Below are 26,414 nucleotides of genomic sequence, written 5' to 3'. Positions count from 1 at the left end.
TTGATTGGCACCTCATCCACAAACATTCACTCCTTCCACCACCAACACAGTGGCAGCCATGCGTACCATCTACAAGATGCACTGCAGGAACTCACCAAGGCTCCTTTGGCAGCGCCTTCCAAACACATAATGGCATTCATCAAGAAGAACAAGGGCAGCAGGTACATGGGAAACACCACCACCTAGATGTTGCCCTCCAAATCACTCCCCATCCTGACTGGGAAATATATTGGCACTCCTTCACTGTCGCTAGGTCAAAATCCTGGAATTCCCTCCCAAAAAGCACTGTGGCTGTACCTACAAGAAGGCAGCTCATCGCAAGGGCAATTAGGAATGGGCAATTAATGCTCTAGCCAGAGATGCCCACATCCCATGAATGGATTTTTAAAAACTTGCCCCTTCTGCAAACTTATCTTCTCCCTGTTAATGGCCATTACAGTTTCTTCTGGGCCACAATGTCTAATAAAGAAATCAAATCCAAACCGATTTACAATAGCCAGCTAATCACCTCTTATGCATTCCTATCGTGCATGCCTTTCACACTTCTGATGGTCAAGTGCACCAGAGCCGTGTTAGCAGATTGGCAACAATAGGATTTTCAAATGGCCTTGGAGGAAAAGCAAGCAGCATTGAGCATTGAAGGTGTAGCTTTGGAATGCACCAACGTCCTGCAGGCAGCAGTCTGTGATGGTGGACAGACAAGAACAAGAGAACTGGGCAATTGGCAATGGTGGGAGAGCAAAAGCTGTCATGCTGACAACACAACAGGCTGATGCTCCACAAAGCCACTGCCACTCCCCCCCCCCCCCCCCCCCGCAAGGTTGGCATCTCAGCAATCCGAGTAATCAGCTCAAACACAGATTGCCGGACTGCTGTGACCACCTACAAGGACCTACCTTTGAGCATGTTGGCCTCTGTCAGAGCTCACATGACAGCACATTGAAATTTCAGTCTGGGATTTCACTGTGGCAGTGAGGCAGTGGCTGGCTGCTGCTTGTGTTCCAATGGAAGCTGAGTCATCGGCCATCAGACACTGCATCATGGTTGATCCACAAGCCTTCTCACTGAGTTGGCCACCACATGCATGCTTGAAGGGATGGGCTCCATGCTCTGTATGCCAAGTTGGTGCTGACTTTGCTGTGCTTCTTGATAGTGACAACCAGCTTTCTGGCAGGCCTGTCAATAAACCAAGCATTTCTTTGTACATAACCTTTGCTTTGTTCTGTGTGTTGTCCCACTGATGTCCACTACCACATCCACAACAGCAGGTCTGATACCTGTAGAGCCCTTTCCCAGTGCTCTAGCACACATCACCTGCAGATCCTGCCCCTATACTACCCCCGAAGGCATCCTTCCTCAAACTAGTTCATCTGAAAAACCTTTAGGCAGGGCTCCTAGGGGCTGTTTAGCACAGGGCTAAATCGTTGGCTTTCAAGGCAGGCCAGCAGCACGGTTCAATTCCCGTACCAGCCTCCCTGAACAGGCGCCGGAAGGTGGCGACTAGGGGCTTTTCACAGTAACTTCATTTGAAGCCTACTTGTGACAATAAGTGATTTTCATTTCATTTCAAAGGCCCTTTGGACCGTCTCCTAATCCTACCCCACCGCTTCCACCTACCAAATCAAAAAAACTAATTGGAATTAATGAGAGCTGATGGAAACTATAAATATTTTGCTGACTTTCTGACGAAATGTAATAAATTTATGTGCATTAATTATTTTTATAAATGTAAGTAAATTATTGTCTGCGGCACCTCTCGCTTGAACCAGACTCCTCACCGCAACCCCACTCTTGTGTCTTTCTTCATTTAGATACCCCATAAAGTGCCACCCAAACGTAAGTAAATTCATGCAGAAACAAAAGTATAGACATTTTCACATTACAAACATCAATACTACAGAGAACACGGTGATTTGAAATATTCCGGTGCATTATAAAATCATCACAAACATTCTCTTCAGGGATATTGTTGTTGCTTGCTTATGATAACTTGTGCCACGCACACAAGAATCAACCTGATTGTATAGCGCCACCTGATTAGTGGGGTTGAGTATTCCAAACTGTTCTTTCTTATGACGTTGGCCACAATCTTGCCCGTCAGTGACTTACATTTTGGACTATACTATGAACCATCTGGACCACCCTCATGGGCTACACTTCAGAAACCCCTGCTCTAAAGTATGCACAGTACCAGTTTCTGGCTGCAAGCGAGAGGTCAAGTGAGGGTGTTTTATCTTCCCCTTGCACGTTATGGCCCTGCCCCACTGCCTGTCCGGATGGCACTTCCTGGGATATCTAAATGAAGAAAGACACAAGAGTGGGGTTGCGGTAAGGAGACTGGTTAAAGCGAGAGGTGCCGCTGACAATATGGGCTGCTGGTAAATCTGAAGAGATTATGAGATGGAGGGGCGGGGGGGGTGGGGGGGGGGGGGAATGTGAGAAGGAGGGTTAGATCGGAAGAGTCTTTCACCTTCAATTATTTCAGCATCGCCACTGGGCACAGTATCAGTCTTACCCCCTCCATTGGTGGCAAGCACCGTCTCCTCCATCAGGGTAAGGATGTGCAGCTGCGCCCAGCACCCACCAGTTGGTACGGCTGCCTGTGGCTACGTGCCACACTGTCCTAACTGTAAGAGAGAAGGTGTTGGATCAGTGAGTGTGTTGCAATGTGCTTGGCTGATGCCAATCATGGTTCAATAGCTGGCAGTGAGTGTAAGCTGTGAGATGTGGGTGTGAGGCTTACAGAAATGCTGAGTGTGTGAGGGTGGGATGAAGCTGTTGATGTGAGGTATGAGTCATGATTGACAGATTTTTGGTAGGAGAATGATGAGGGTGTGGTGAATTGAGCAGTGGCTGAGGCAAGTGGAGCAGTTGGTGGAATGTGCTGTTTGAAGATGCACTTGCTGAACTTAACCACCCGTGTCAGGTCATTGAACTTCTTTCGGAACTGTGTCCTGATCCGCGCACTGCACTGCTGGCTTTGTCCTGCCTGATGGCTACCTGCTCCCATTTCCTTTTCAGAGTTCGTCTGGAGGGCCTCCCGGCTCTCTGTGGACAGAGGGTCTCCCTCCTCCTGTCCACCTCCTGACTAAGCCGCCATTGCCGTGTTGGTGAACCTTGGAGCACACCCTCTACTATGTTATGTCATTCCACATCTTTCCCCGGCCAAATCGCTTCTGCAAAGAATTCCAGCACCTGATCCAACCAAAATATATCTCCCCTTTAAGAGGTGCAATGTTGCTCCGAGTAGTGCAGGCTAGCTTGAACTTGTGTTGGCCTCTCAAGAAGTTAACCGACTGTTCAGTCATGTAGCCATTCATCAGCGCGGTTACTGCAATCATGTAAATGAGCAGGCAGCACAAATTACCACATTGGAAGGAATGGTGCAGGTTAGTTGCACATCACGGCCATTTTATCCAATTTATCCCATTCAAAATCTCAAAGCCGACCCCAATCCACCTGTTTTTGGATTTAACAGGGGCACACAGCCAGCACGCTACCAGGAGGTAGGTCGGTCAATTGAGTATTTTAATGATGCTGACAGCCTCTGCTTTAATCAGTTTTACCTCAGGTTACCCCACAAAACCAGTAACCAGTTTGATATCCACAAGTCATTGTTATTTACAGATACAGATGGGTTTCCAGGGCATATCCGACGACCTGAACAATTTGAATTAGTCTCAACGAGCTTCATTGGCAATCTATTAAAACTATTTGTCCCAGGGTGACACAGTGGTGCAGTGGATAGGACTGTTGCCTCACGGTGCTGAGGACCTGGGTTCGATCCAGCCCCGGGTCACTGTCCATGTAGAGTTTGCACATTCTCTCTGTCACCCCCAAAGCCCACAAAGAAGTGCAGGGTAGGTGGATTGGCCAGGCTAAATTGCCCCTCAATTTAAAAAAAAGGAGTTGGATACTCTAAGTTTCTTTTTTTTAAAACTATTTGCCTCCCCATCTTTGCAATAGAAAAGACTATTTCCCAGTTGGAAAAGAGAAGTCCACTGTCCATGTGATAGTGGTACGAGGTAATTCCAAACGTCCTGGGCCGTTTCTTCTCATGCAGGAACTAACCTTCCTGCCGGTACACCCATGGTGTTGAATCGCCAACAAGTTTCCCCTCACTCTCATCAAACCATCCCCTCCCCAACCCTCAACACACACATCAAATCCACCCTGGTCAAAGATCAGATCCCTTCCAACACTCCCACTCGCAGCTGCACGTGGCCTACCTGTAGCTGCCGCCTCCTCCAGTGTGCTAACTACCTGACTGGAAGCCAGGCCTCTCGATCAGGCTGATCTCCAGGTGGGGAACCTGCCAAAGGAAAAACCACATGCACTGTGCAGTCGAAATGCCACATCTCGTGAATAAAAGTTAGGAGTTTCCTGACAGAGACTGCACCACTCCCCCTAAGTATCACCCGCCCCCTACAGTTCCTCTCCAGTTTCAGCCTATCGTGCTCAATTCTGGCACTCCACAAAGGCTGTGGAGAGAGCTCAGAGGAGAGCGAAGTGGATGATGCCACAGATGAGGGTGAAATGAGAGAAGCTGGGATTGTTCTCCTCAGAGCAGAGGCGCCGAATGAGAGATTTAATAGTGTGTTCAAAATTATAAGAGGTGTTGAGAATAAATAAGGAGAAACTGTTTCCATTGGCAGGAGGATCAAAAGCCAGAGGGAATAGATTTAACATAACTTGCAACAGGAGATGAGGAGGAACCAGTAGTCTGCACAGCAAAATGTTCTGATTAAGAATGCCCTTCCTAATGGGGGGTGGAAACCAATTCAAGTGTAACTTTCAAAAGAGAATTGGATAAATACTTGAAAAAGAAAATAAATTGCAGGGTTATGGGGAAAGAGAAGGGGAGTGGGACTCATCTCATAGCTCTTTCCATGAGCCAGCATAGATACAATAGGCCAAATGGCCTCCTTTGTGTTGTATGATCTTATGCTTCCATCTGCATGGAAACTCCAGTTTCAGCTGATCCCAAGTGAGTTTAACAGACAGTAAAATGGGCCGGGGCATCAAACAGGTGATGGTGGTGAAGTGGCGTGCTAAAAAGGTAAACATGTAAACTCGCCATAGTCCCGAATGACTATAGGCTGCTTTCCCCTTTTGAGGGGAAGAGCTGATTGGTGGTGATTTAACCTGAGGGTCACCAAACCTCAGATGAGGGGCAAGGTTGAGAAGGCGGGGCTTTCAGGAATAACGTCAGCCGGTACGGGAATTGAACCCACGTTGTTGGCCTCGCTGCGCATCACGAGCCAGCTGTCCAGCCAACTGAGCTAAATTGGCCACCATGTAGTGGTAATGGGCTGGATTCTCCGGTTTCTCAGCAGAACGTCGGTCGCTGGCGGCGGGATTCGCTCTTCCCATTTTTCCTATTGAAGCCACTCCACGCTGCCGGGGTGTACGGCTTGAAGAAAAAGAGAATCCCAGTGGCCGGCCAATGTCACTAGATGAGTCATCCACGGGCCCAGGCTAATCACTGGAAACATTTCGGACGGTGGAATAGAATTTAATTTAGAAAATCTGCAATTGAAAGTTAGTCTCGGTAATGATGACCATCATCAATTGTCGTAACAACCAATTTTTAAAATATAAATTTATAGAGTACCCAATTCCTTTTTTGTCCAATTAAGGGGCAATTTAGCGTGGCCAATCCACCTAGTCTGCACATCTTTGAGTTGTGGGGGTGAGACCCAAGCAAACACAGGAAGAATCTGGAAACTCCACACTGACAATGACCTGGGGCCGTGATTGAACAGGGGTCCTGTGAGGCAGCAGTGCTAACCACTGCGTCACCACGCCGCCCATAACAACCCATCAGGTTCTCTACTGCTCTTTAGGGAAGGAAATCTGCCATCCTTGCGCGGTCTGACCTACATGTGACTCCAGACCAAGAGAAACGTTATTGACTCTTAACTGCCCTCTGAAATGGTGTAGGAAGCCACTAAGTTCGGGGGCAATTAGGATTGGACAATAAATGCTGACCACTGACACCCACACCCCATGAAAGAATAAAACCAGTTCCCGTTAGATTAAAATTACAGCTTTGGAATCTGGGTAAATGTAAAATGAGGCTTCTCGACATCATGCAAGTACAGTCAGGAAATATGGGCCGTTTACTTAAGAAGCAGTTCTAAATTTCTAAAATGAAAATGGACACCACATTTAAAATAAAAGACCATCCAACCAAAAAGAAAAACAAAGTAGGACACTCCTAAAATAGCATAAAATCAGGAAAAATATTGGGGTCTATATACTTGCGTAGTTCTCAAAGAATTAAATCTATTTAAATGGGCAGTAAAGATGCCAAGCACAGCAGTCAGACAGGCATCGTTGCCATTGCAGGCATTAGTGCAATGTGTGTGTCCATCACCATGGTGAATCATAGAAAGTCCTACCAGCTATAAGTAGCACAAAGCATAATTGTTCTCAGTGCAGCTTGTACCATGTGTACCACAACAGCCATAGCAAGAGCATCTTAATAAGAAACACATATACACACGTATTAAAGTCTCGGGCAGCACGGTGGCACAGTGGTTAGCACTGCTGCCTCGATGCTCGAGGGACCCGGGTTCAATTCCGACCTCAGGTGACTGTCTGTGTGGGGTTTGCACTTTCTCCCCGTGTCTGCTTATGTTTCCTCCGGGTGCTCCGGTTTCCTCCCACAGTCCAAAGATGTGCAAAGGTGGATTGGTCATGATAAATTGCCCCTTAGGTGGGGTTACTGGATTACGGGAATAAGGTGGAGCATGGGCTTAAGTAGAGTGCTCTTTCAAAGGCCGGTGTAGACTGAATGGGCCGAATGGCCTCCTTCTGCACTGTAAATCCTATGATTCTGTGGCTGATTGAGGAGTAGGTGGTCAGGCATGGAGTATCAGAAGAATTGCCTCATTACTGTTCATGGCAAGAGGTACCAAATGTAGGAGGTGTATAGACTATTTGTCAGGAGACCAGAGAGGAGTCAATGAAAGATTGGCATTCGGGAAAAAGAGGGGGGGGGGCTCTGATGGGGTCTGGCCCGCGATCAGGGCCCACCAACCGACGGGCCGGCCTCTCCCCCTCGGGCCTACTTTGTTGCGCAGCCGGACCCTCCACCCCCACGTCATGTTGCATTGGGGCCGGTGCGCTGGAGAAGTCCCCCGCTCATGCGCAGGTTGGCACGGCCCAACTGCGCATGTGCAGGTTGGCACGGCGCCCATTTGGCGGCAGGAAGGGAGGCTGGAGCGGCGTGAACCGCTCCAGCGCCGTGCTGGCCCCCTGTGAGGGCCAGAATCGGTTGTCCCAGCGTTCGTTTTGCGCCTTCGTTCACGATGGCATGAACACTTTGTCTCCATTTCGGAGAATCGGACCCAGGGAGGGGCGAGGTCATAGAAGGATTTGAAAACAAGTACGAGAATTTTAAAATCAAGACGTAATTTGACCGGGAGCCAGTGTCATTTAGCAAGCACAGGGGTAATGGATCAATGGGATTTGTTGCCAGTTTAGTCTCGGGCAGCAGAGTTTGGATGACTTCACGTTTACGGAGGGTAGAATGTGGGAGACCAGCCAGAAGTGTGTTGGAATAGTCGAGTCTAAAGGAAATAGAGGCTTGAATGGGATAAATTGACTTGAAATGTTTATGTGTACTTGTTTTTATCCAAAGTTGCTCTGTGCCACCGTAGTGCCATATTCCATTGAGTGTGCAGGCCATGAGTTTACTGTGACTTTGTTCTCTGCAGTGATGAGGAAAGATAACGATTGAATCTGCATTTATAGAGTGTCTATCGTAATCTCAGGATATCCTAAAGTGCTTCAAGCCAGTGAAATGTAATCACTATTGTTCTACTGGGAAATGCGCCAGCCAATTTCCACACAGCAAGATTCCACAAACAGCAATGTGATGATGACTGGATAATGAGCCTGAAACCTCTCCCCGTTGCCACCTGGTCAGGAGACAGGTGTCTACTGCCCATGACACCCTGACTCCAACAACTTGCTTTTCTTCCACGGGCACATTCACATTACAGTCGAGAGACCAGGGCTCTGGGGTTAAAAAAGTCAAAGTCACATTCCACTAACCATCCTTCTGTGTGGCAGCCACTGTGTAAGAGAACTGACAGTGCAAACATGAGTTAAACAGCCACTCTTAATTAAGTTTGACTTCTGGCGTCAAAACTTTCAGGACAATCTTGAAAATAAGCGCAACAGAAACCAAGCTCTGAGCAGCAGAGAAGTGATTGAATGAGAAAGATGTGAAGGCAGATGGTTGTACTTTTGTAACTTAATCAAAAACACTGTGAATAGTCGCCTGGCTCTGCCTGAAGTCATGTGGGAGAGCAACAGCTGATCTGTATTAAAGAAGATTAACTCACAGTGCCAAGACTAAGGGTTGGATTATTTTAATGCAGTGTATTGCAATACAAGCAGTCAGGACAATTACTGCTATTAGTTTTGAATGACTGATCTGTAACTACAACTAACAGCGTATGCGAGCTGGAGACTTCATGAAGATGAATTTCCATACCATCAAAGACATTTTAATGGGCTCCAAATCAAAACCGCAGAGTCTGGTTCACGAGTATATAAAACTCCAAATGAAGGCTTCCTGTCCAAAAGTATTTTGTTGGTTGTCATTTGACGACTCCCAGCTGGTAGCGCAGGGGAATGCACCCACTGCCGCTTCTTTACAGAAACCAAGTACAGATGCTCGCTGAACTTGCCAACTGCTGTATCTACAGCTGACTTGAATATACTTAACAAATAACTGCAATTTACGAGAGCTTCGAAGGAACATTTTAGTCACTTTTTATTAGCGTCTCTCACCATCTCTTATTCCCCCTTTTCTACCACAGCTGGTGCGAGAAGAGCTTAAAACCCTTTTTCTGATTACAAGAGCTGTCTATAACAATTACGCGTGCTGCTCACTAATGGAGGGTTAATGTTGTGATTAAAGAGAAGACTTCCTTCTTGTAGATCTGTGGAGACCCAGGTTTCTTTTTTAAACCTTCTAAAAATAGAATCTGCAGCAGCATCCTTCTGTCTGTGCTTCAGTCCTCCCTCAAAGCTCTCAGGACATCTGCTAACCATTCCAATGACTATTAACAGCGTTAATACCACCAATAAGTTAGCACTGGTTAATCCTGTCCCAGCCAACATGGGCACTATCGGTAGCATGTTGCAATACATTGGTAATATAAATGAATGGGTCACAACGGATGAGTGTGTGGGATTGGTTCTTTGGTACTCTGCATGGAAAGTTCCTGGTTTCTGACTTCCGATTGGACTGCAGGGAAACTGCCTGACACACACCTGAAGAGAGCGAAGGAAAATTGGAACATGAACCGTACTGGGGTCGACAAACTCATCGACCCCAAACCATTGCCCCCGCAGATTGTAGTGGTTCAAGAAGGAGCCTTCCATTAACATTCCTTATACGCTGCACTTAAGTGAATCGGTCGCTCATGGAGGGGAGATTGCTTCCCACCACCTTCCCAAGGGCAACTAGGGATGGGCAATAAATGCTTGGGCCATGCCAGCCACACCAAATCTCATGAACAAATGAAAAAGATAGTTTTGATCGTGGCAATACCAGAGGGAAGACGGTTGAACTCAGTATCACCATGGGCAACGCAAATATCAAATTGATTTCCTGTTGATGATGGCTATCTACAAATCACTGTTGGAAAATACATGTCAGTGTGCCTCACCATATGGCCACATGATAAAGGAGAAGCATGGTTACTTGGGCAAGGCACTAATGTGGGGCTGCTGCAATGGTGAACCAGCAAGAGTCAGCACAGCGAGAAGAAGTGAAATGTCAAATTAAAAGGGATGAATTTATGAAAAGGACATGATCAGACATTTGACCGAACTGTGGGAGGACTGCTGGCCTTCTAAATCACTTAAAGAAACAGCTTTAACATTGGAAAACTGACAAGTGATGCATGAGCCCCCAGAATCCCACACTGTGAGATATCATCCTCAGGCATGCTGCTGTGACAGGTTCCACATACTGACCATCAGAGAATAGGAAGCACCTAGCTCCCTTCTCCCTCGATATTGGATGGGATCCTCCAACCCCTCCCCACCCACCCCACCAGCCCAGGGTGTGTTTTCTGGTGTATGATGTGGATCAGCATTGGTTGCCGGCAGGATTGTCCTGTAACGCTGATGTCTATGGCATTTTGTGTGGTCCGCCCATCCCGCCTACGGGGACCAGCCGTGGGGCAGGGGTCACCTTCTGGGGGACCGGAAGATCCACCCAGCGGGAAGGGCTGGAAATTCCCACCCATTGTCAAAATAAGTTGGAATAAAAACAGAAAATGCTGGAAATACTGAGCGGGTCTAGGCAGCATCAGAACCTGTCCAATGAAAGATCACCGACCCGAGACGTTAACACAGATGCTGCCAGACCTGTCGAGTATTTACAATATTTTCTGGTTTTATTTCAGATTTAAAGCATCTGCAATATTTTGCCGTAACAGGGAGAGAGCGTTTCGATTGACTTTGTGCCTGGCATGGGAAGGTTACGTGGAATTGCACAGAATGCATAAAGACAGAAACAGGCCGTTTGGCCCTTCTGGTCCATGCTCCCGAAAACATCAGACCATGCGATAACATGATCCAGATTCTCACTACTCGCTTGAATTCTTTATTGGATTTATTTTTTTAAATTTAGTGTACCTAATTATTTTTTCCAATTAAGGGGCCATTTAGCGTCGCCAATCCACCTACCCTGCACATCTTTTGGGTTGTGGGGCGAAACCCACGCAGACACGGGGGGATGTGCAAACTCCACACGGGCAGTGACCCAGGGCCGGGATTCGAACCCGGGTCCTCAGCGCCATAGGCAGCAATGCTATCCAAGTGCTGCCCTCTTTATTGGATTTATTAGTGACTCTTTCCTATCTAATGCCCGTGGAAATGACGAGGCCTGAGGGACATTAGGGTAACCTGTGTCTTGGCTGCATGTGGTGACTGAGGTGGGCGTAACCTGGTGAAGCACAAGGCCCACCTGGTATCAAATTCACTCCATTTGCATTCCTCCAATTACAGTGGAATGGAATTCAGTGATGAAGATAGAAATAAGCCCCAATTATCTTGCAGCAATCGTCTCTTGTGAGAGCATTTGTTCTTCCACATGGCCACCTGAACTTCAGTTTGTTGCAAATTTTCAGAACTGCAACTCTAGGAAAGTAACTTTATCAACAAAATTCAAGATCCAGTGATTCACTAATATCCTTTAGGGAAGGAGAATCCTTTGCAGAGGGTGGTGCAGGGGCTGGGAAAACAGTGGGAATAGTCAGGATGGTTCCCCGATGCAATCCCGGCATCAGGGGTATTTCCCAGCAGTCGGACATGGATCAGCTATGCACCAAACAGAGGCAGACAATCAATTTAAATAATTAAAGGCCCTATTCAGGCGATTTTCTCAGGCTGCAGGAATTCTGTCCCCGTGCCACGTGAGGAGGCCTCCAGCTTCATGATGGTCAACCTCTCTGCAGGCGTCAGGAGTAAGGCATTGGAGCTGGAGCCTCCAATTCACAAAGGGCCATGGTAGAGAAGGTCACCTCCTCAACCCCAATGGGTCATCCAAAGCAGCCTGCCTGCTTGGCCTCCCTGATTTTAAATTTTTGACTCATCTCCAATTTAAGGTGCCTTCTCGGTCTCCCAGCTGCCTTAGCAGCCCCCAGCTCGGTCTCCCGGTGGAGCTGCCAAAGTTGCAGAGCAGCGGGCCCTCTTTAGGTGCCAGCAGAATCTGCTTCCTGCCACCGCCCTGAGTAAAATAGCAAGCCCGGAAGTGGCCAAGTGGAGACAGCCTCTGGGGTGAATGTTGAGCCAGCAAATACAGGCGCCGGGCCCACATTTAGTCCCAAAGTGGGGCTCCCAACACTCTTGGTAAAATCCTGCTCTTTGTCCTAACTTGGTCTGGTCTATTGGTGACTCCAGTCCCACGCCAACTCTTAAATTCCCTCTGAAATGGCAACGTCCACAAAACTAAAGAGCTTGTCATTGACTTTAGGAAGCAAAGTATCGTGCGCACACCTGTCAGCATCAATGGTGCCAAGGTGGCGATGGTTGACAGCTTCAAGTTCCTAGGTGTGCACATCACCAACAATCTGTCCTGGTCCACCCACGTCGACGCTATGACAAAGAAGCTCAACAGTGCCTATAAAACTAAGGAAATTTGGCATGTCCACATTCACTCTCACCAATTTTTGCAGATGTGTGGTAAACCACTTACACCTGTATTAGGTGATGTATGGTAGGACCTGTACTACAGGTTTGCCAATAGCCCCTGCCTGCTATAAATATGCGTGTCCTCTATTCAGCAGCCATTTTGCCAGCTGCTGTGTGAGACCACACATCTTACTGCAATAAAGCCACAGTTGTATCCAACTGGATCGTCTGCAGCTGGATCCGCACTCAAGCGACGCCAGAAAGGACTTTAATCACTGGCTAGCTTGCTTCGAAGCCTATATCAACTCAGCGACCACCCCTCCGACAAAGGCTCAGAAGATACAGATCCTGTACTCAAGGTTGAGCTCCAACATGTTTCCGCTGATCCAGGACGCCCCGACCTACACAGACGCCATGGTGCTCCTCAAAGAAAATTACGCACAGAAAACGAACACACTCTTCGCCAGGCACGTACTCGCCACTCGCTCTCAACTCCCTGGTGAGTCCATAGAAGACTTCTGGCGGGCCCTAATCCCACTCGTCTGGGACTGTGACTGTCAGGCCGTTACGGCCACTGAACATTCAAACCTCCTTATGCGCGATGCATTTGTAACGGGCATTGGGTCGGACCTCATGCGCCAAAGACTGCTAGAAGGGTCCACGCTCGACCTAGCTGAGACTAAAAAGCTAGCACTCTCCATGACGGTCGCCTCACGTAATGCTGAGGCCTACCCCTCCGGCCCATGGCCCACCCCTCCTATCCCTCATGGACCCCACAGATGGCCGCCCCAGCTGGGGCTTTACCCAGCCAGTACGCCTGCGCCACATGCCAACCCGTGCACCCCAGAGGTCCCCGGTGTTACTTCTGCGACCAGCAGAAGCACACCCACCAATGCTGCCCAGCCCGCACTGCCATTTGCAAGGCTTGCGGCAAAAAGGGGCACTTCGCCGCGGTGCACCAGGCCCGCGCAGTCGCCGTTATCGCCCCCTCCCCCCACGTACACACAATAGGCTCCGCCATCTTCGTCCCCGACCACGCGCGGCCAGTGGGCGCCACCATCTTCACCTCCCGGGGCCGCGAGCGGCCAGTGGGCGCCGCCATCATCCCCCCTTCAGTCCACATGCGGCCCATGGCCGCCGCCATCTTGTTCAGCCCCCGCAACGTGCGGCCCATGGGCGCCGCCATTTAGTTCCCCGCAGGATCTTCAGGCGCCGCCATCTTGTCTTCCCCACGGGGCATGGACGCCAACAGCATTCCAAGACCTGGGCCCCCCCATGCTCTCCATCTTCTGACTCCAGCGACAACCGACCGCAGCTCGCCTCAGTGACGATTGACCAGTCACGTCCGCACAACCTGCCAACGCTTCGACCAGTGTGAGAATCAACGGTCACGTGACCTCTTGCCTGCTGGACTCCGGGAGCACCGAAAGCTTCATCCACCCGGATATGGCAAGGCCTGCTCCCTCGCGGTTAATCAATCAATCCGCCAATCAAAGAATCGCCCTGGCCTCCGGATCCCATTCCGTCGCGATCCGGGGGTTCTGCACGGCCACTCTCACGGTCCAAGGCGTAGAATTCAGTGGCTTCCGGCTCTACGTCCTTCCTAATCTCTGCGCTGCACTACTACTGGGCCTGGACGTCCAGTGCAATCTCCAGAGACTTACCCTCAAATTCAGCGGGCCCCTACAACCCCTCACCGTGTGCGGCCTCGGATCCTAAAGATCGACCCACCCGCCCTCTTTGCCAATCTAACTCCGGATTACAAACCCGTTGCCACCAGGAGCAGACGGTACAGCACCCAGGACAAGACCTTCATCAGGTCCGAGGTCCAGCGGTTGCTTCGGGAAGGCATCATTGAGGCCAGCAACAGCCCCTGGAGAGCCCAAGTGGTAGTCGTTAAAACTGGGGAGAAACACAGAATGGTCGTGGACTACAGCTAGACCATCAATCGGTACACGCAGCTCGACGCGTACATCCTTCCACGCATATCTGATATAGTCAATCAGATTGCGCAGTACCAAGTCTTCTCAACTATAGACCTCAAATCCGTCTACCACCAGCTCCCCATTCGTAAATCGGACTGTCCACACACTGCTTTCGAGGCGGACAGTCGTCTCTATCACTTCCTCAGGGTTCCCTTCAGCGTCACTAACGGGGGGGAGTCTCGATCTTCCAAAGGGAGATGGACCTAATGGTCGACCGGTACGGTTTGCGGGCCACCTTCCCGTACCTAGACAACGTCACCATCTGCGGCCACGATCAGCAGGACTACGACGTCAACCTTGCCAAATTCCTCCACACCGCCACTCTCCTCAACCTCACCGACAACAAGGAGAAGTGCGTGTTCAGCATAACCTGCTTAGCCATCCTCAGCTATGTCGTCCAGAACGGAGTTCTGGGGTCTGATCCCGACCGCATGCGTCGTTTTTGATCTTGCCCCACTGCGTGTTGTTAAACATGAAGGCTACCGACCATTGGTCAGTGAGGAGAGTGAATCTCCTGCCGACCAGGTAATGCTTCCAATGCCGCACAGCTTCAACGATAGCTTGGGCCTCTTTTTCAACGGATGAGCGAACTTCTGAGGCATCCCCTACTGCCCCAAGGCCCTCAAACGCTGCCTGGGGTTCTTCTCCTACTACGCCCAGTAGGTCCCAAACTATGCGGACAAGGCCCGCCGACTCATTCAGTCCATCCACTTTCCTCTTATGGCTGAGGCACAACAGGCCTTCGCCCGTATCAGAGCTGATATAGCCAAGGCCGGGATGCACACAGTAGACGAGACACTGCCCTTCCTAGTAGAAAGCGACACATCAGACGTCGCACTTGCCGCCACCTTCAATCAGGCAGGCAGACCCGTGGCATTCCTTTCCCGCGCCCTTCATGCCTCAGAAGTTCGCTCATCCGTTGAAAAAGAGGCTCAAGCTATCGTTGAAGCTGTGCGGCATTGGAAGCATTACCTGGTCGGCAGGAGATTCACTCTCCTCACTGACCAATGGTAGGTAGCCTTCATGTTTAACAACACGCAGCGGGGCAAGATCAAAAACGATAAAATCTTGCGGTGGAGAATCGAGCTCTCCACCTATAATTACGAGATTTTGTATCGCCCCAGCAAACTCAACGAACCCCCAGACGCCCTATCCTGAGGTACATGTGCCAGCGCACAAGTAGACCGACTCCGGTCACTACACGACAGCCATCGTCATCCTGGGGTCACACGATTGTACCATCTTGGCAAGGCTCACAATCTGCCCTACTCAGTCGAGGAAGTACGGACAGTCACCAGGCACTGCCAGGTCTGTGCGGAGTGCAAGCCGCACTTCTACCAGCCGGACCGTACATGCCTGGTGAAGGCCTCCCGCCCCTTTGAACGCATCAGCGGTAATTTCAAAGGGCCCCTCTCCTCCACCGACTGAAACATGTATATTCTCAGTGTGGTCGATGAGTACTCCAGATTCCCCTTCGCCATCTCATGCCGCGATATGACGTCTGCCATCGTCATCAAAGCCCTAAACACAATCTTCGCTCTGTTCGGTTTCCCCGCCTAGATCCACAGTGACAGGGGATCCTCATTCATGAGCGATGAGCTGCGTCAGTTCCTGCTCAGCAGGGGTATTGCCTCCAGCAGGACGACCAGCCATAACCCCTGGGGAAACGGACAGCTAGAGAGGGAGAACGGGACAGTATGGAGGGCCGTCCAACTGGCCCTACGGTCCAGGAACCTCCCAGCCTCTCGCTGGCAGGAGGTCCTCCCTGATGCACTACACTCCATCCGGTCACTACAGTGCACCACTACGAATAACACACCCCATGAACGTCTTTTTGCCTTCCCCAAGAAGTCCACATCCAGGGGGTCACTCCCGACTTGGCTCGCAGCTCCAGGACCGGCCCTGCTCCGTAGGCAAGTCCGACTCCACAAGGCGGACCCTTTGGTGGATAGGGTGCACTTGCTCCATGCCAACCCCAATATGCCTATGTGGCATACCCCAACGGCCACCAAGATACTGTCTCCCTCAGGGACCTGGCACCAGCAGGTTCCACCCAAACACACTTCTCCGGCCCGGCACCACCCTCCCCTCCCCCGGCGCTCCCAACATTCACCCCACCAGGACCATCCCTCCTTCCCCTGCCCATGCCAGAGGATGAAGAGGATTTCGGCACACTCCCGGAGTCATCCAACATCAGGCCAGCATCGACATCGCCAGCATCAACATCGTCGCTCCCAGCGGAACGTCAAGGCACCAGCCCTGTTGAATCTCTAACTGGCACCGGACTTTCAAAGGACATTTTTTTTTCCTTGATAAAACACTGTACATAAATTCACTACTGTGTATAGTTCTCCACCACCCCCGCCGGATTCATTTTTAACGGGGTGAATGTGGTAAACCACTGTTACACCTGTATTAGGTGATGTAAGGTAGGACCTGTACTACAGGTTCGCCGGTAGCCCCTGCCTGCTGGCTCCGCCCAGTAGGAGGAGCGTGTCCTCTATTCAGCAGCCATTTGGCCAGCTGTTGTGGGAGGCCACACATCTTACTGCAATAAAGCCATAGTTGTATCCAGCCTTAGTCTTTGTACAATTGATCGTGCATCAAGATGCACCAAAGAAAGCATCCTATCTGGCTGCGTCACATCCTGGTGTGGCAACTGCTCGGCCCAAGAGCGTAAGAAACTACAAAGTCATGAACACAGCCCAATCCATCATGTGAACCTGCCTCCCATCCATTGACTTTGTCTACACCTCCCGCTGCGAGAGCATAATCAAAGACCCTTCCCAACCGGGTTATTCTGTCTTCCAACCTCTTCCATCGGACAGGAGATACAAAAGTCTGAGAACACGCACTAGCAGATTCAAAAACAGCTTTTTCCTCCGCTGTTACCAGACTCCTAACAACCCTCTTATGGACTGAACTACTTCTCCACGCATCTTCTCTACTGTGTAGCACTACACTCCGTATGCTTCACCCGATGTCTATGCCTATGTATTTGCATAGTGGATTTCTTTTATAACAATCTTTATTCTCACAAGTCGGCTTACATTAACGCTGCAATGAAGTTACTATGAAAAGCCCCTAGTCGCCACATTCCGGCACCTGTTCGGGTACGCAGAGGCAGAATTCAGAATGTCCAAATTACCTAACAGCACATCTTTCGGGACTTGTGGGAGGAAACCGGAGCACCCGGAGGAAACCCACGCAGATACGGGGAGAACGTGCAGCCTCCGCACAGACAGTGACCCAAGCCGGGAATGGAACCTGGGCCCGAGTGCTGTGAAGCCATAGTGCTAACCATTGTGCTGCCGTGCTGCCCACATTTATTGTATTTATCGTATGTCCTATGTATTTTCAGGTATGAAAAGATCTGTCTGGACAGTACCCAGAACAAGATATTTCACTGTACCTCGGCACACGAGACAAAAAACCCAAATCCAAATGATCGAGCAAGTCACACAGCTGTAACAAACTTACAATTTTTACAATAATTTATTCCTTTCTCAGAGTTACGCGGACGATGCGAGGAGCCAATGGGCCAAGCCCCGAAACCATTTCCTTGCTTCCACCAAAAAAACAGTTCAATTCATGGTACCCACACATGGGGCATACCAGATCCAAGCTGACAAGAACAGGCATTGCACCTGTTCTCACGCTTGATCTTAGCAGGAAGCGATAAACCGCGACAAATATCCGAATAGTGGGAACGTCGGCTTTTCCCTTCAAGCCACACACCGCCCCAACCTGCACGTGGGTGACTTTTCTGTCATTGTCGGCAAGGCAAAATCCTGGAATTCCCGATTCAACAGCATTGGGGGCGTATCTACAGCGGTTCAAGATCAAGAAGGTGACTCACTGCCCTCTTGTCAAGGGCAATAAGAGGTGGGCAATAAATATTGGCATTGTCAGTGATGCCCACATTCTGGGAATACATTAAAAATCAACATGCAGAACTTAAATACATTTACAGAAATACAATTGAAGATTTGTCAGTCTTGACTTTTATTTAAATCTTTCCCAAAAAGTTTTCCTTCTTTGTGATGCCCAGACCTTAATTTTGCATTCCCTAAACCTCGCAAGTAGCATATAGTATCCTGTGTTTCGTGTGCTTCTTCTTTCACTGATTTTTTTTTTAATGGCTGCAAACAGTATTAAAACCCCAATCTGCGACAGGTCAATAATTATTTGAACAGAGCACTAATGTGCCATTTCTTGCATTCATGTGGGATATCAATACTGAGGACTGCTCCAGCATGGCGTGGCACTCAACGAGAATTATATTTGTTTGCCTCTGCTTAAAATACACACTATTTAAAAGAAAAGACCCAATGTTGCAAAAATAAAAGCAATAATATATAATATAGGCTGTTGTATGCTTTACAAAATCCCCGATCTGCACTGTAAATGATAATGCTGTTACTTGGTGCAAAGCGTGAACAAACTTAATTAAAAACTACAAGCTAAATTAGGCTATGCTTTCCTGCAAATAAGTAAACAAAGTTAATGCTGGCCCTTTCTGAACTCCCATCGGTTCTGATGCCTTTGTGCTAAAAATAGTGTCCCTTCATCTAAATCAGATGCTAAATTTCATTTAATGAGACTGAATAGGGAGGGGTTGTGAGCACTGAGACAGTGCCTGGCCCTCTCAATAAAAGGCATATTGTCCCTCTAAAGGCAGCCATCCTGCAATAAAATGAACAAGGCTCCCGATAAAAATGAATCACACAACTCGGAAATCCAGGCATGCAAACTGACCTTTTCCATCCTGCAGTTATTTATCCCCAGACTGTTGATGACGGCAACCTTCCCATCTAGCGCCTGCTGTTCCCTCCGAAGCTGTTCTTTCATTTGCCGGGCTTCTTGGATTGCTTTCGCCACCGCGTCGTGGTCGTTTAAGTAACCCGAGGATGTGATGGAGGAGAGGATGTCTGGATAGAAAGGAGGTGGGGGGTGGGGGGGGAGGGAAAATTAAAAACTGGCAAGTTCATGGAATCGACCTAAGATGATGAAGTGAAGCATCATGGGTTTGTGCTCAAATGCTTAAGGTTTGACAATAGATGAAGTCAAAATAGTTACCATTTTTTAAGGAACACCAGCTTTCTCCAAGTTAAGAAACATAAACCTTCGAGGCAAGTTAAGAAGAGTCAATAATTTCTTTTTTTAAAAGCGCTTTCAATTTCCTCCTTCACCTAAAAGTCTCAAGGTTCTCATGAATCGACTGTCTCATCTGCTCTTGCTATGTGGGCCCGGGCTTTGAGCTTTGACCTGCTATTCAACTACGAGGTACATCACAATTAACCAAGATCCTTGTGTTAACCTCATGCCCACATCTCGTCACTTCCCAGCAGATGTTGTTGGATAACAACAAGGATTTGGGAACCTGAACAAACTGCGCATCTCCTCCTAGTCCAGGAGCACTGAAGCCAATTACAGTCCCTAGCTGAAACCCAGTGCAGAGTGGCAAAGACATTTATGAACTTCCTGATCCAAATAGCTCAACATCCCATTAAGGTACTTGGTAGTCTTGAATTTTCACACGGGAGTTGGGGCAACACGGTAGCATGGTGGTTAGCATAAATGCTTCACAGCTCCAGGGTCCCAGGTTCGATTCCCGGCTGGGTCACTGTCTGTGCGGAGTCTGCATGTCCTCCCCGTGTGTGCGTGGGTTACCTCCGGGTGCTCCGGTTTCCTCCCACAGTCCAAAGATGTGCGGGTTAGGTGGATTGGCCATGCTAAATTGCCCGTAGTGTCCTATAAAGTAAGGTTAAGGGGGGGGTTGTTGGGTTACGGGTATAGGGTGGATACTTGGGTTTGAGTAGGGTGATCATGGCTCGGCACAACATTGAGGGCCGAAGGGCCTGTTCTGTGCTGTACTGTTCTATGTTCTATGAGTGCAAATTGAGTACAGTCAATGGGTTTTAAACTATCATGAATTTTAAAAACGTTCAACAGATGGGTGTTATTATAGAAAGAATATACATTTATTTTTGCAATCTCAGGATGCCCCAAACCACGTTATAGCCAATCAAGTACTTATAAAGTGTTGTCATTGTTGCAATGTAGGATGTACTGTGGGTAGATGGTGAGATAATGGAAATGTTTTCGGATTATAATAATCCAGAGGGTCAGGCTAATCTTCTGGGGGCATTGTTGTGTATTCATGTTTGTTCCTAGTTGGAACAAGGTCACTTTAAGAGTTTGATCATGTGACATACTGTTGACATCATTGGCGATTTGGGCAGGCTCACGGTTAGTCTAGTCTAGCAGCCTGTAGAGAAGAAAGCTCTTGTTTGTTTGTACCTTCGTGGTCAGCTAGCCTATCCTTTGAAAATACCACAAATAAACTGCCGACGAGGAGGTCCAAACTGCACTGGCAGACTTCCCCCCAAAAATGTTAAAAACCAGCAATCCGTGTGTAGACATCCTAAAAAGGATTCTGAGGCTAAAATCTTCGCTACACCAAAGCTAGTGACGGAAGGGTGCTAAATATTAGCAGCAATCATCGAAGGAACCGAACTTTAAACAAAGAATTTGGTGAAAATTGCATCAAAAAAAGCTTGCTATATGTTCTGCCCAGAAAGTCTGGAACAGTGCTCCTTCTGTCATAATATACATCCATGTATATAATGGAGTGCAGACAGGCAATGATTGACACACAGGATGACCAGTAAGCACACAGAACACAGCAGCCAATCACCAGACAGGACACGACTACTATAACGCCAGAGGGCACCAGTTTTCCCGCTCTCGGGATCCAGCCTCTGAGACAGCTCGTGAGGATAGCCAGTGCAAACACCATGTGGTAGTCAGTAAGTCTGGTCAGGCTAGTACATAGGTCTCCAGTCAAGTCAGCATAGTGTCAACCCACAGTTGAACATGTAAAATAGTTAGATGTTAAATAAAACCGTGTTGCATATCATCAAGTGTTGGAAGTTTGTCTTTTGCTACACTGCATTAAACGCAGTCCAAATAGACCCAGCCTGCCCAACACATCACCTTCTACTGTGAATAGCAGGTCAGGTCACAAATACCCTGCAATAATACATTAGAGCTGCAGGTGTTCCAAACTCGGGAGGAAAAAGGCTGAACTCAGGGGTATCTTAAAGTAGTAGTGCTAAAAAATTTGTGGCACAATTGTACTTACGCACGCCGTTCCCATAGTAAAATGGCAGGAGTTTTTGGCACCAAGGTATGATGAAAGCACTGAGCACTGGAGCTCAGACACTGAAAGATTTGAATACTTTGTTGAGGCGAAAAAAATTGCGGCGGACATAATAGTGCCGACGTTCCTTAGTATGATTGGGCGGAATATCTTTCAATGTCCTGTGAAATCTGGTGCAACCACAAAAACTAGGCTCAAGAACTTATGGTGAGAATGGAGAGAAAATTACAGGCTATCTCTCAGCAAAACCCTCAGGTTCCATACACATGAGCAACAAGGTTGTGAATCACACAATTCATAGCTACTTTGTAGAAATTAGCTCCATTCCGTGAATTTGGAGATGCCTTGGACAAGACCATCCGGGATAGACGTGGGTTAAGAAGCAAAGTTACCCAGGAAAAGCTGTTAACAGAAAGCTTGAGAAAGCTTTAGAAGTTGCAATCTGTCTGGAATTGGCAATGAAGAAAGCCCAAAAATTAGGTTAGAGCATTGAAATCCATAAAATTTCAGCTGAAACCCGAAGACAGACACAGGTTCGAAATTGCTCCCGATATGGGAAAACTGGGCACTCAGCAGCAGGCTGCTGGAGTAAATATGTTCGGAACGCATTTACTTTGTAAATTCAAAACCTCACAGGACCAAGAAATTGAGGCACATCTCGAAACGCCTGACCATAAGGAAACTCTCGGGTTCATTGGAGCGAACATTCAGTTTGGGAAAAGAGATGCTGACTTCCTTCAAGTGTCAATGTTCAACAAGTCAAAACGATTGCGGATCATGAACAATGGCAACAATAGGAGTAAAGGAGCCAGCACAGAGACTCATGAGGGATGTTAGGATGAGAGTTGCTACAGATGACCTAATGAAAAGAGTTGGAGCTGCTCCGGGTGCAGTCTGCAACACCAACATTCCTTTCCTATTTCACTCTGTACAGCAGCATCTGAAGTCCAATGAACATGCTGACAGAAAGAAGAATTACCATGACCTGACTTTGCTTAAAAACCCAACCCTAAATATATGTTCTTGAAAGGCGAGAACCCTTTTGGAAATCCTCAGGAGCAAGTTTAGAAGTTGTATTCCAGAAGCAAGACCTAAAACACAAGGGTGAGTGCAGTGAGAATGAAACCTCTTTGGGTGAGACGCAGGATCTGACTGAGGTATGCCATAGTTTGGAGAAGGCACTGCTGAGGCTGTGCCATGAGATTCTGGTAAAGGCTTTACAGCCTGGAGGGGAAGCTGTTGGCAACTAAAATACAGATTGATAGCCTGGGCATGAACTAAAGAACTAGCCTCTGAAGTGAAAGCTTTGAAAAAGTAGCCTAATCAGGTTTTGCGATGTGAGAACAGGGCTGAAGGTTGTGATTTTCAGAAAGGTCAGGAAGTATTGGCAAGGAACTCTGCCACCAGTGAGAAGTGGATCACTGCCATTGTGTTCGCACAGACAGGACCGGTCTCCGACACTATTCAAACTCGGGACAATGTTCTGTGGAGACGATATGCTGACCAACCTTTAGCAGCTGGAACAAGGTTGCCAGAGACAGAATTAACTGAGAGTTTGCAACAAACTGTGCCAAGTGATGACCTGTACATACCTGAGAACCTGACAATACCGGAAACAGTTGTGGAAAACAATACCTCAGCCAAAGACATTTCAGCACCGAGTAAATCTCCAAATCCTACATCAACTCCAGTTGAGACAACGATGGACAACGTCCAAACTACACCAAAATCACCATCTTGCAGTCAACACGAAAAAGCAGACACCTGAGGTTCTCTGACAACCACACATGAATCAACGTCCTCCGACAAACAGCAATGTGCTTAACTGCCCCTCTGAAATGGCTGGGCAAGCCAATCAGTTCAAGGGCAATTCGGATGGGCAGCAAATGTTGACCCAGCCAGTAACACCCACATTCCACGGAAGAATAAATGAAAAGAAGATAATAGGATGTAGCACAGATAGGGTGTGATAGCATAGTAGTTAAAGACCTGGTCTAATAATCCGAACACGAGTCAAAATCCTACTGCAGCACCTGGGGTATATAAATTCAGTTCATTAGCTCGGGAATAACGGTGGCCATGAAACTATGATTGATTGTTGTAAGAATGCATCTGGTTCACTAATGACCTTTAGGGAAGGAAATCTGCTGTCCTTGTATGACTCTAGACCCACTGCAATATGGTTAGCTCTTAACTGCCCTCTAAAATAGCTGTTGTATTGATGTAGGCAGCGCACCATCACCCTCTCAAGGGAAATGAATGCTGGTTTTTCCACTGACGCCCACACCCTGCGAATGAAGTGAAAGTGAAATACAGCCAACTTTACACAAAGCAAGATCACACAGACAGCAATGTGATAATAGCCGGATAATCTGCTTGTGGTGATGGCTGGTTGAGGGATAAATATTTTTTCAGGATATAAGGGAGAACTGGGTGGCAGATACCACCATCAGTATTACATTGTGAGCGATAGTCTGGTTTCCATGCCCAAAGCACTCCATCGGGACATGAACCCGTAACCTTCCAGCTCAGAGGCAAGAGTACAGCGAAGTGAGCCCATCGTGGAGGCCCTGAACTTCTTCCAAGTTCCAACAAAACTCCGGCAAATGAACAGACAAGCATCTCACTGGCTGGTCCCGTGAAACCAGGATACTAAATACAACAAGGAGTGATTCTTCCAGCAGGAATCAAATTCTAAAATTAGCAGGGAAGTGGATTCTTTCGAAATGAACTATGAATCAGAAGAAAAACAAGCAATCTCCCTGTCCCACTCCCATCCTGCAAACCTATTGGACCAATAACAATACGGGCAGGACAAAATGTTCAAGACATAATATAGTTTAGTCAGGGAGGATGAATCAGCCTTTTCTTTAATTGGTCAACAGTTATTTTGGACAATTAGCAGCCATGCCCCAGTGGGTAGTACCCATGCCTGTAAATCAGAAGGTTGTGGGTTCAAATTCAACTCCACAGATTTGAATCTGCAGTCCAGATTGACATAGGATAAAAGCAAATTACTGCGGATGCTGGAATCTGAAACAAAAGAGAAAATGCTGGAAAATCTCAGCAAGTCTGGCTGCATCTGTAGGGAGAGGAAAAAAACTAATGTTTTGAATCCAATGACTCTTTGTCAAAGCTCGAACTTTGACAAAGAGTCATTGGACTTGAAACATTAGCTCTTTCCTCTCCCTACAGATGCAACCAGAACCGCTGAGATTTTTCAGCATTTTCTCTTTCGGTCCAGGTTGACATCCCTTTATGACCAGGAGAAGAGGGTGTTGGAATAGTCTTTTGACGGCAGCAGGTTTTCTTTGTTTGTTTGCCACTTCAGTGTGTATTTAGCTGTTCGTTCTCATTTAAAAACAATAGAACATGCTTTCATGGGTTTAACGGGGAAAGAGGTTACCTTTGTTATACTTAAACCGATCTAAAGTAAAATAACAAAATACTTCCACAAACACACAAACACTCAAAGTCCCCACACACAGACACACACGCAACATGCAAACAGATTGCAGATTGGGGAATGATAGGTTGGTCAAATTAGAGTCTTTATAAGAATGAAAGGACATTCAGTTTGTAGATTGGTGACTCAGCTGGCATCAAGCTGACCAGTGGTCTGACTGCTTTCACTTGGTGGTTTTTTCCTTTCAGCATTGACGTGGTTTGAATCTACAGGTTGATGAGCTGCCTGTTCTTCTGGAGAGGCAGCTGTGGAGTTGGGTTGTGCCTCTGTCCGTCGCACACGGAGAGAGGGGCAAACAATAGCAGACAGGGCCCAGAAGCATGAAGGTTGGGTGGAGTTGTGCTGAGTAAACGTGTCTTCAAACATACAAAAAGTTGGCTTGCCAGGTGACCCCCCTCGGCAACTGACCAGTAATCCAAACATTGATTGCCCATTGATTTGTAGCTTGATTAGGTCTGATATGGAAATACCCTCTCTTCGCCAGGATCTAATTTTTCACGTGGTTAGGATTGACGGTTTGTATCCACCCAGGTGAATATCTGGATGCTGTGCTAATGAAATAGGAGACAGTGGCGTAGTGGTATTGTCACTGGACTTGTAATCCAGAGACCCAGGGTAATCATCGGGGGACCTGGATTTGAATCCTACCAGGATAGTTAGTGGAGGTCAAATTCAATAGAAATCTGGAATTAAAAGTCCAATGATGACCATGAACATTGGTAAATTGTCTTTGAATCCCATCTGGTTCACTGATGTCCTTTAGGAAAGGAAATCTGTAACATGTGACTACATTGACATATGACTCCAGGCCCACAGCAATGTGGTTGACTCTTAAATGCCTTTAAGGATGGGTAATAAATATTGGCCCAGCCAGCGACGCCTGCATACCATGAACAAAAAAAAAGTGATGATGTGGAGATGTCAGCGTTGGACTGGGGTGAGCACAGTAAGAAGTCTTACAACACCAGGTTAAAGTCCAACAGGTTTGTTTCAAACACGAGCTTTCGGAGCACTGCTCCTTCCTCAGGTGAATGAGGATTCCTCAGGTGAATGAGGAAGGAGCAGTGCTCCAAAAGCTCGTGTTTGAAACAAACCTGTTGGACTTTAACCTGGTGTTGTAAGACTTCTTACCAAAAAAAAAGTGGCTCATTCACATTCCTCTGCGGTCACTGTCTTTGATGGGCTTTTTTTGCAGGCACGCTGTCGCCATCTCAATGGCCGTTAGAATGTTGAGCATACAGAAATGCAAATTAGGCAGCCATCTTGTCTGTGAGTGCAAGCCAATTTGGTCTGTGCTTTAAAAAAATCTGTTTTTGAAGAGGTTCCACGAGGGTCTCACCAGATCTCTAGCTGGGGCCGAGATCCCTGCCACCTCCACAAGATTCCACCCAAAAGCTTTTCAGTCCATAGTTGTAAATAATACCACTGCGTAGGAATGTATCTTGATAAACCAGTGCCTGGTCTACTCTCAGAGCCAGCCGTGGCTCAGTTGGCACCACTCTTACCTTAACAGTCTGAATCACAAAGTTCTAATGTCAAGTCCTACTTGGGGCATCAAGGTTGACTCTCCAGCAGTACTCAGGGAGTGCTGCAGTGTTGGAAGTGCCAACTTTTAGATGAGATGTTAAACCAA

The 26,414-nt window shown here is 47.8% G+C and overlaps 1 protein-coding gene across 10 annotated transcripts in view; it reads right to left on the bottom strand.

Moving 5' to 3' along the window:
* Positions 1 to 26,414, bottom strand: part of sox5 (SRY-box transcription factor 5) — a 471,378-nt gene that overhangs the window by 76,432 nt on the left and 368,532 nt on the right. For all 10 annotated transcript variants that reach the window (XM_038811022.1, XM_038811020.1, XM_038811021.1 and 7 more), the window contains one exon: positions 18,909 to 19,081. In XM_038811022.1, the coding sequence (XP_038666950.1) occupies positions 18,909 to 19,081 (173 nt within the window). The remainder of the gene's footprint in view (positions 1 to 18,908; positions 19,082 to 26,414) is intronic.

Source organism: Scyliorhinus canicula, chromosome 11 (genome assembly GCF_902713615.1).
Source record: "Scyliorhinus canicula chromosome 11, sScyCan1.1, whole genome shotgun sequence".
NCBI lineage: Eukaryota > Metazoa > Chordata > Chondrichthyes > Carcharhiniformes > Scyliorhinidae > Scyliorhinus > Scyliorhinus canicula.
This window is presented reverse-complemented; position numbering and strand designations above follow the sequence as displayed.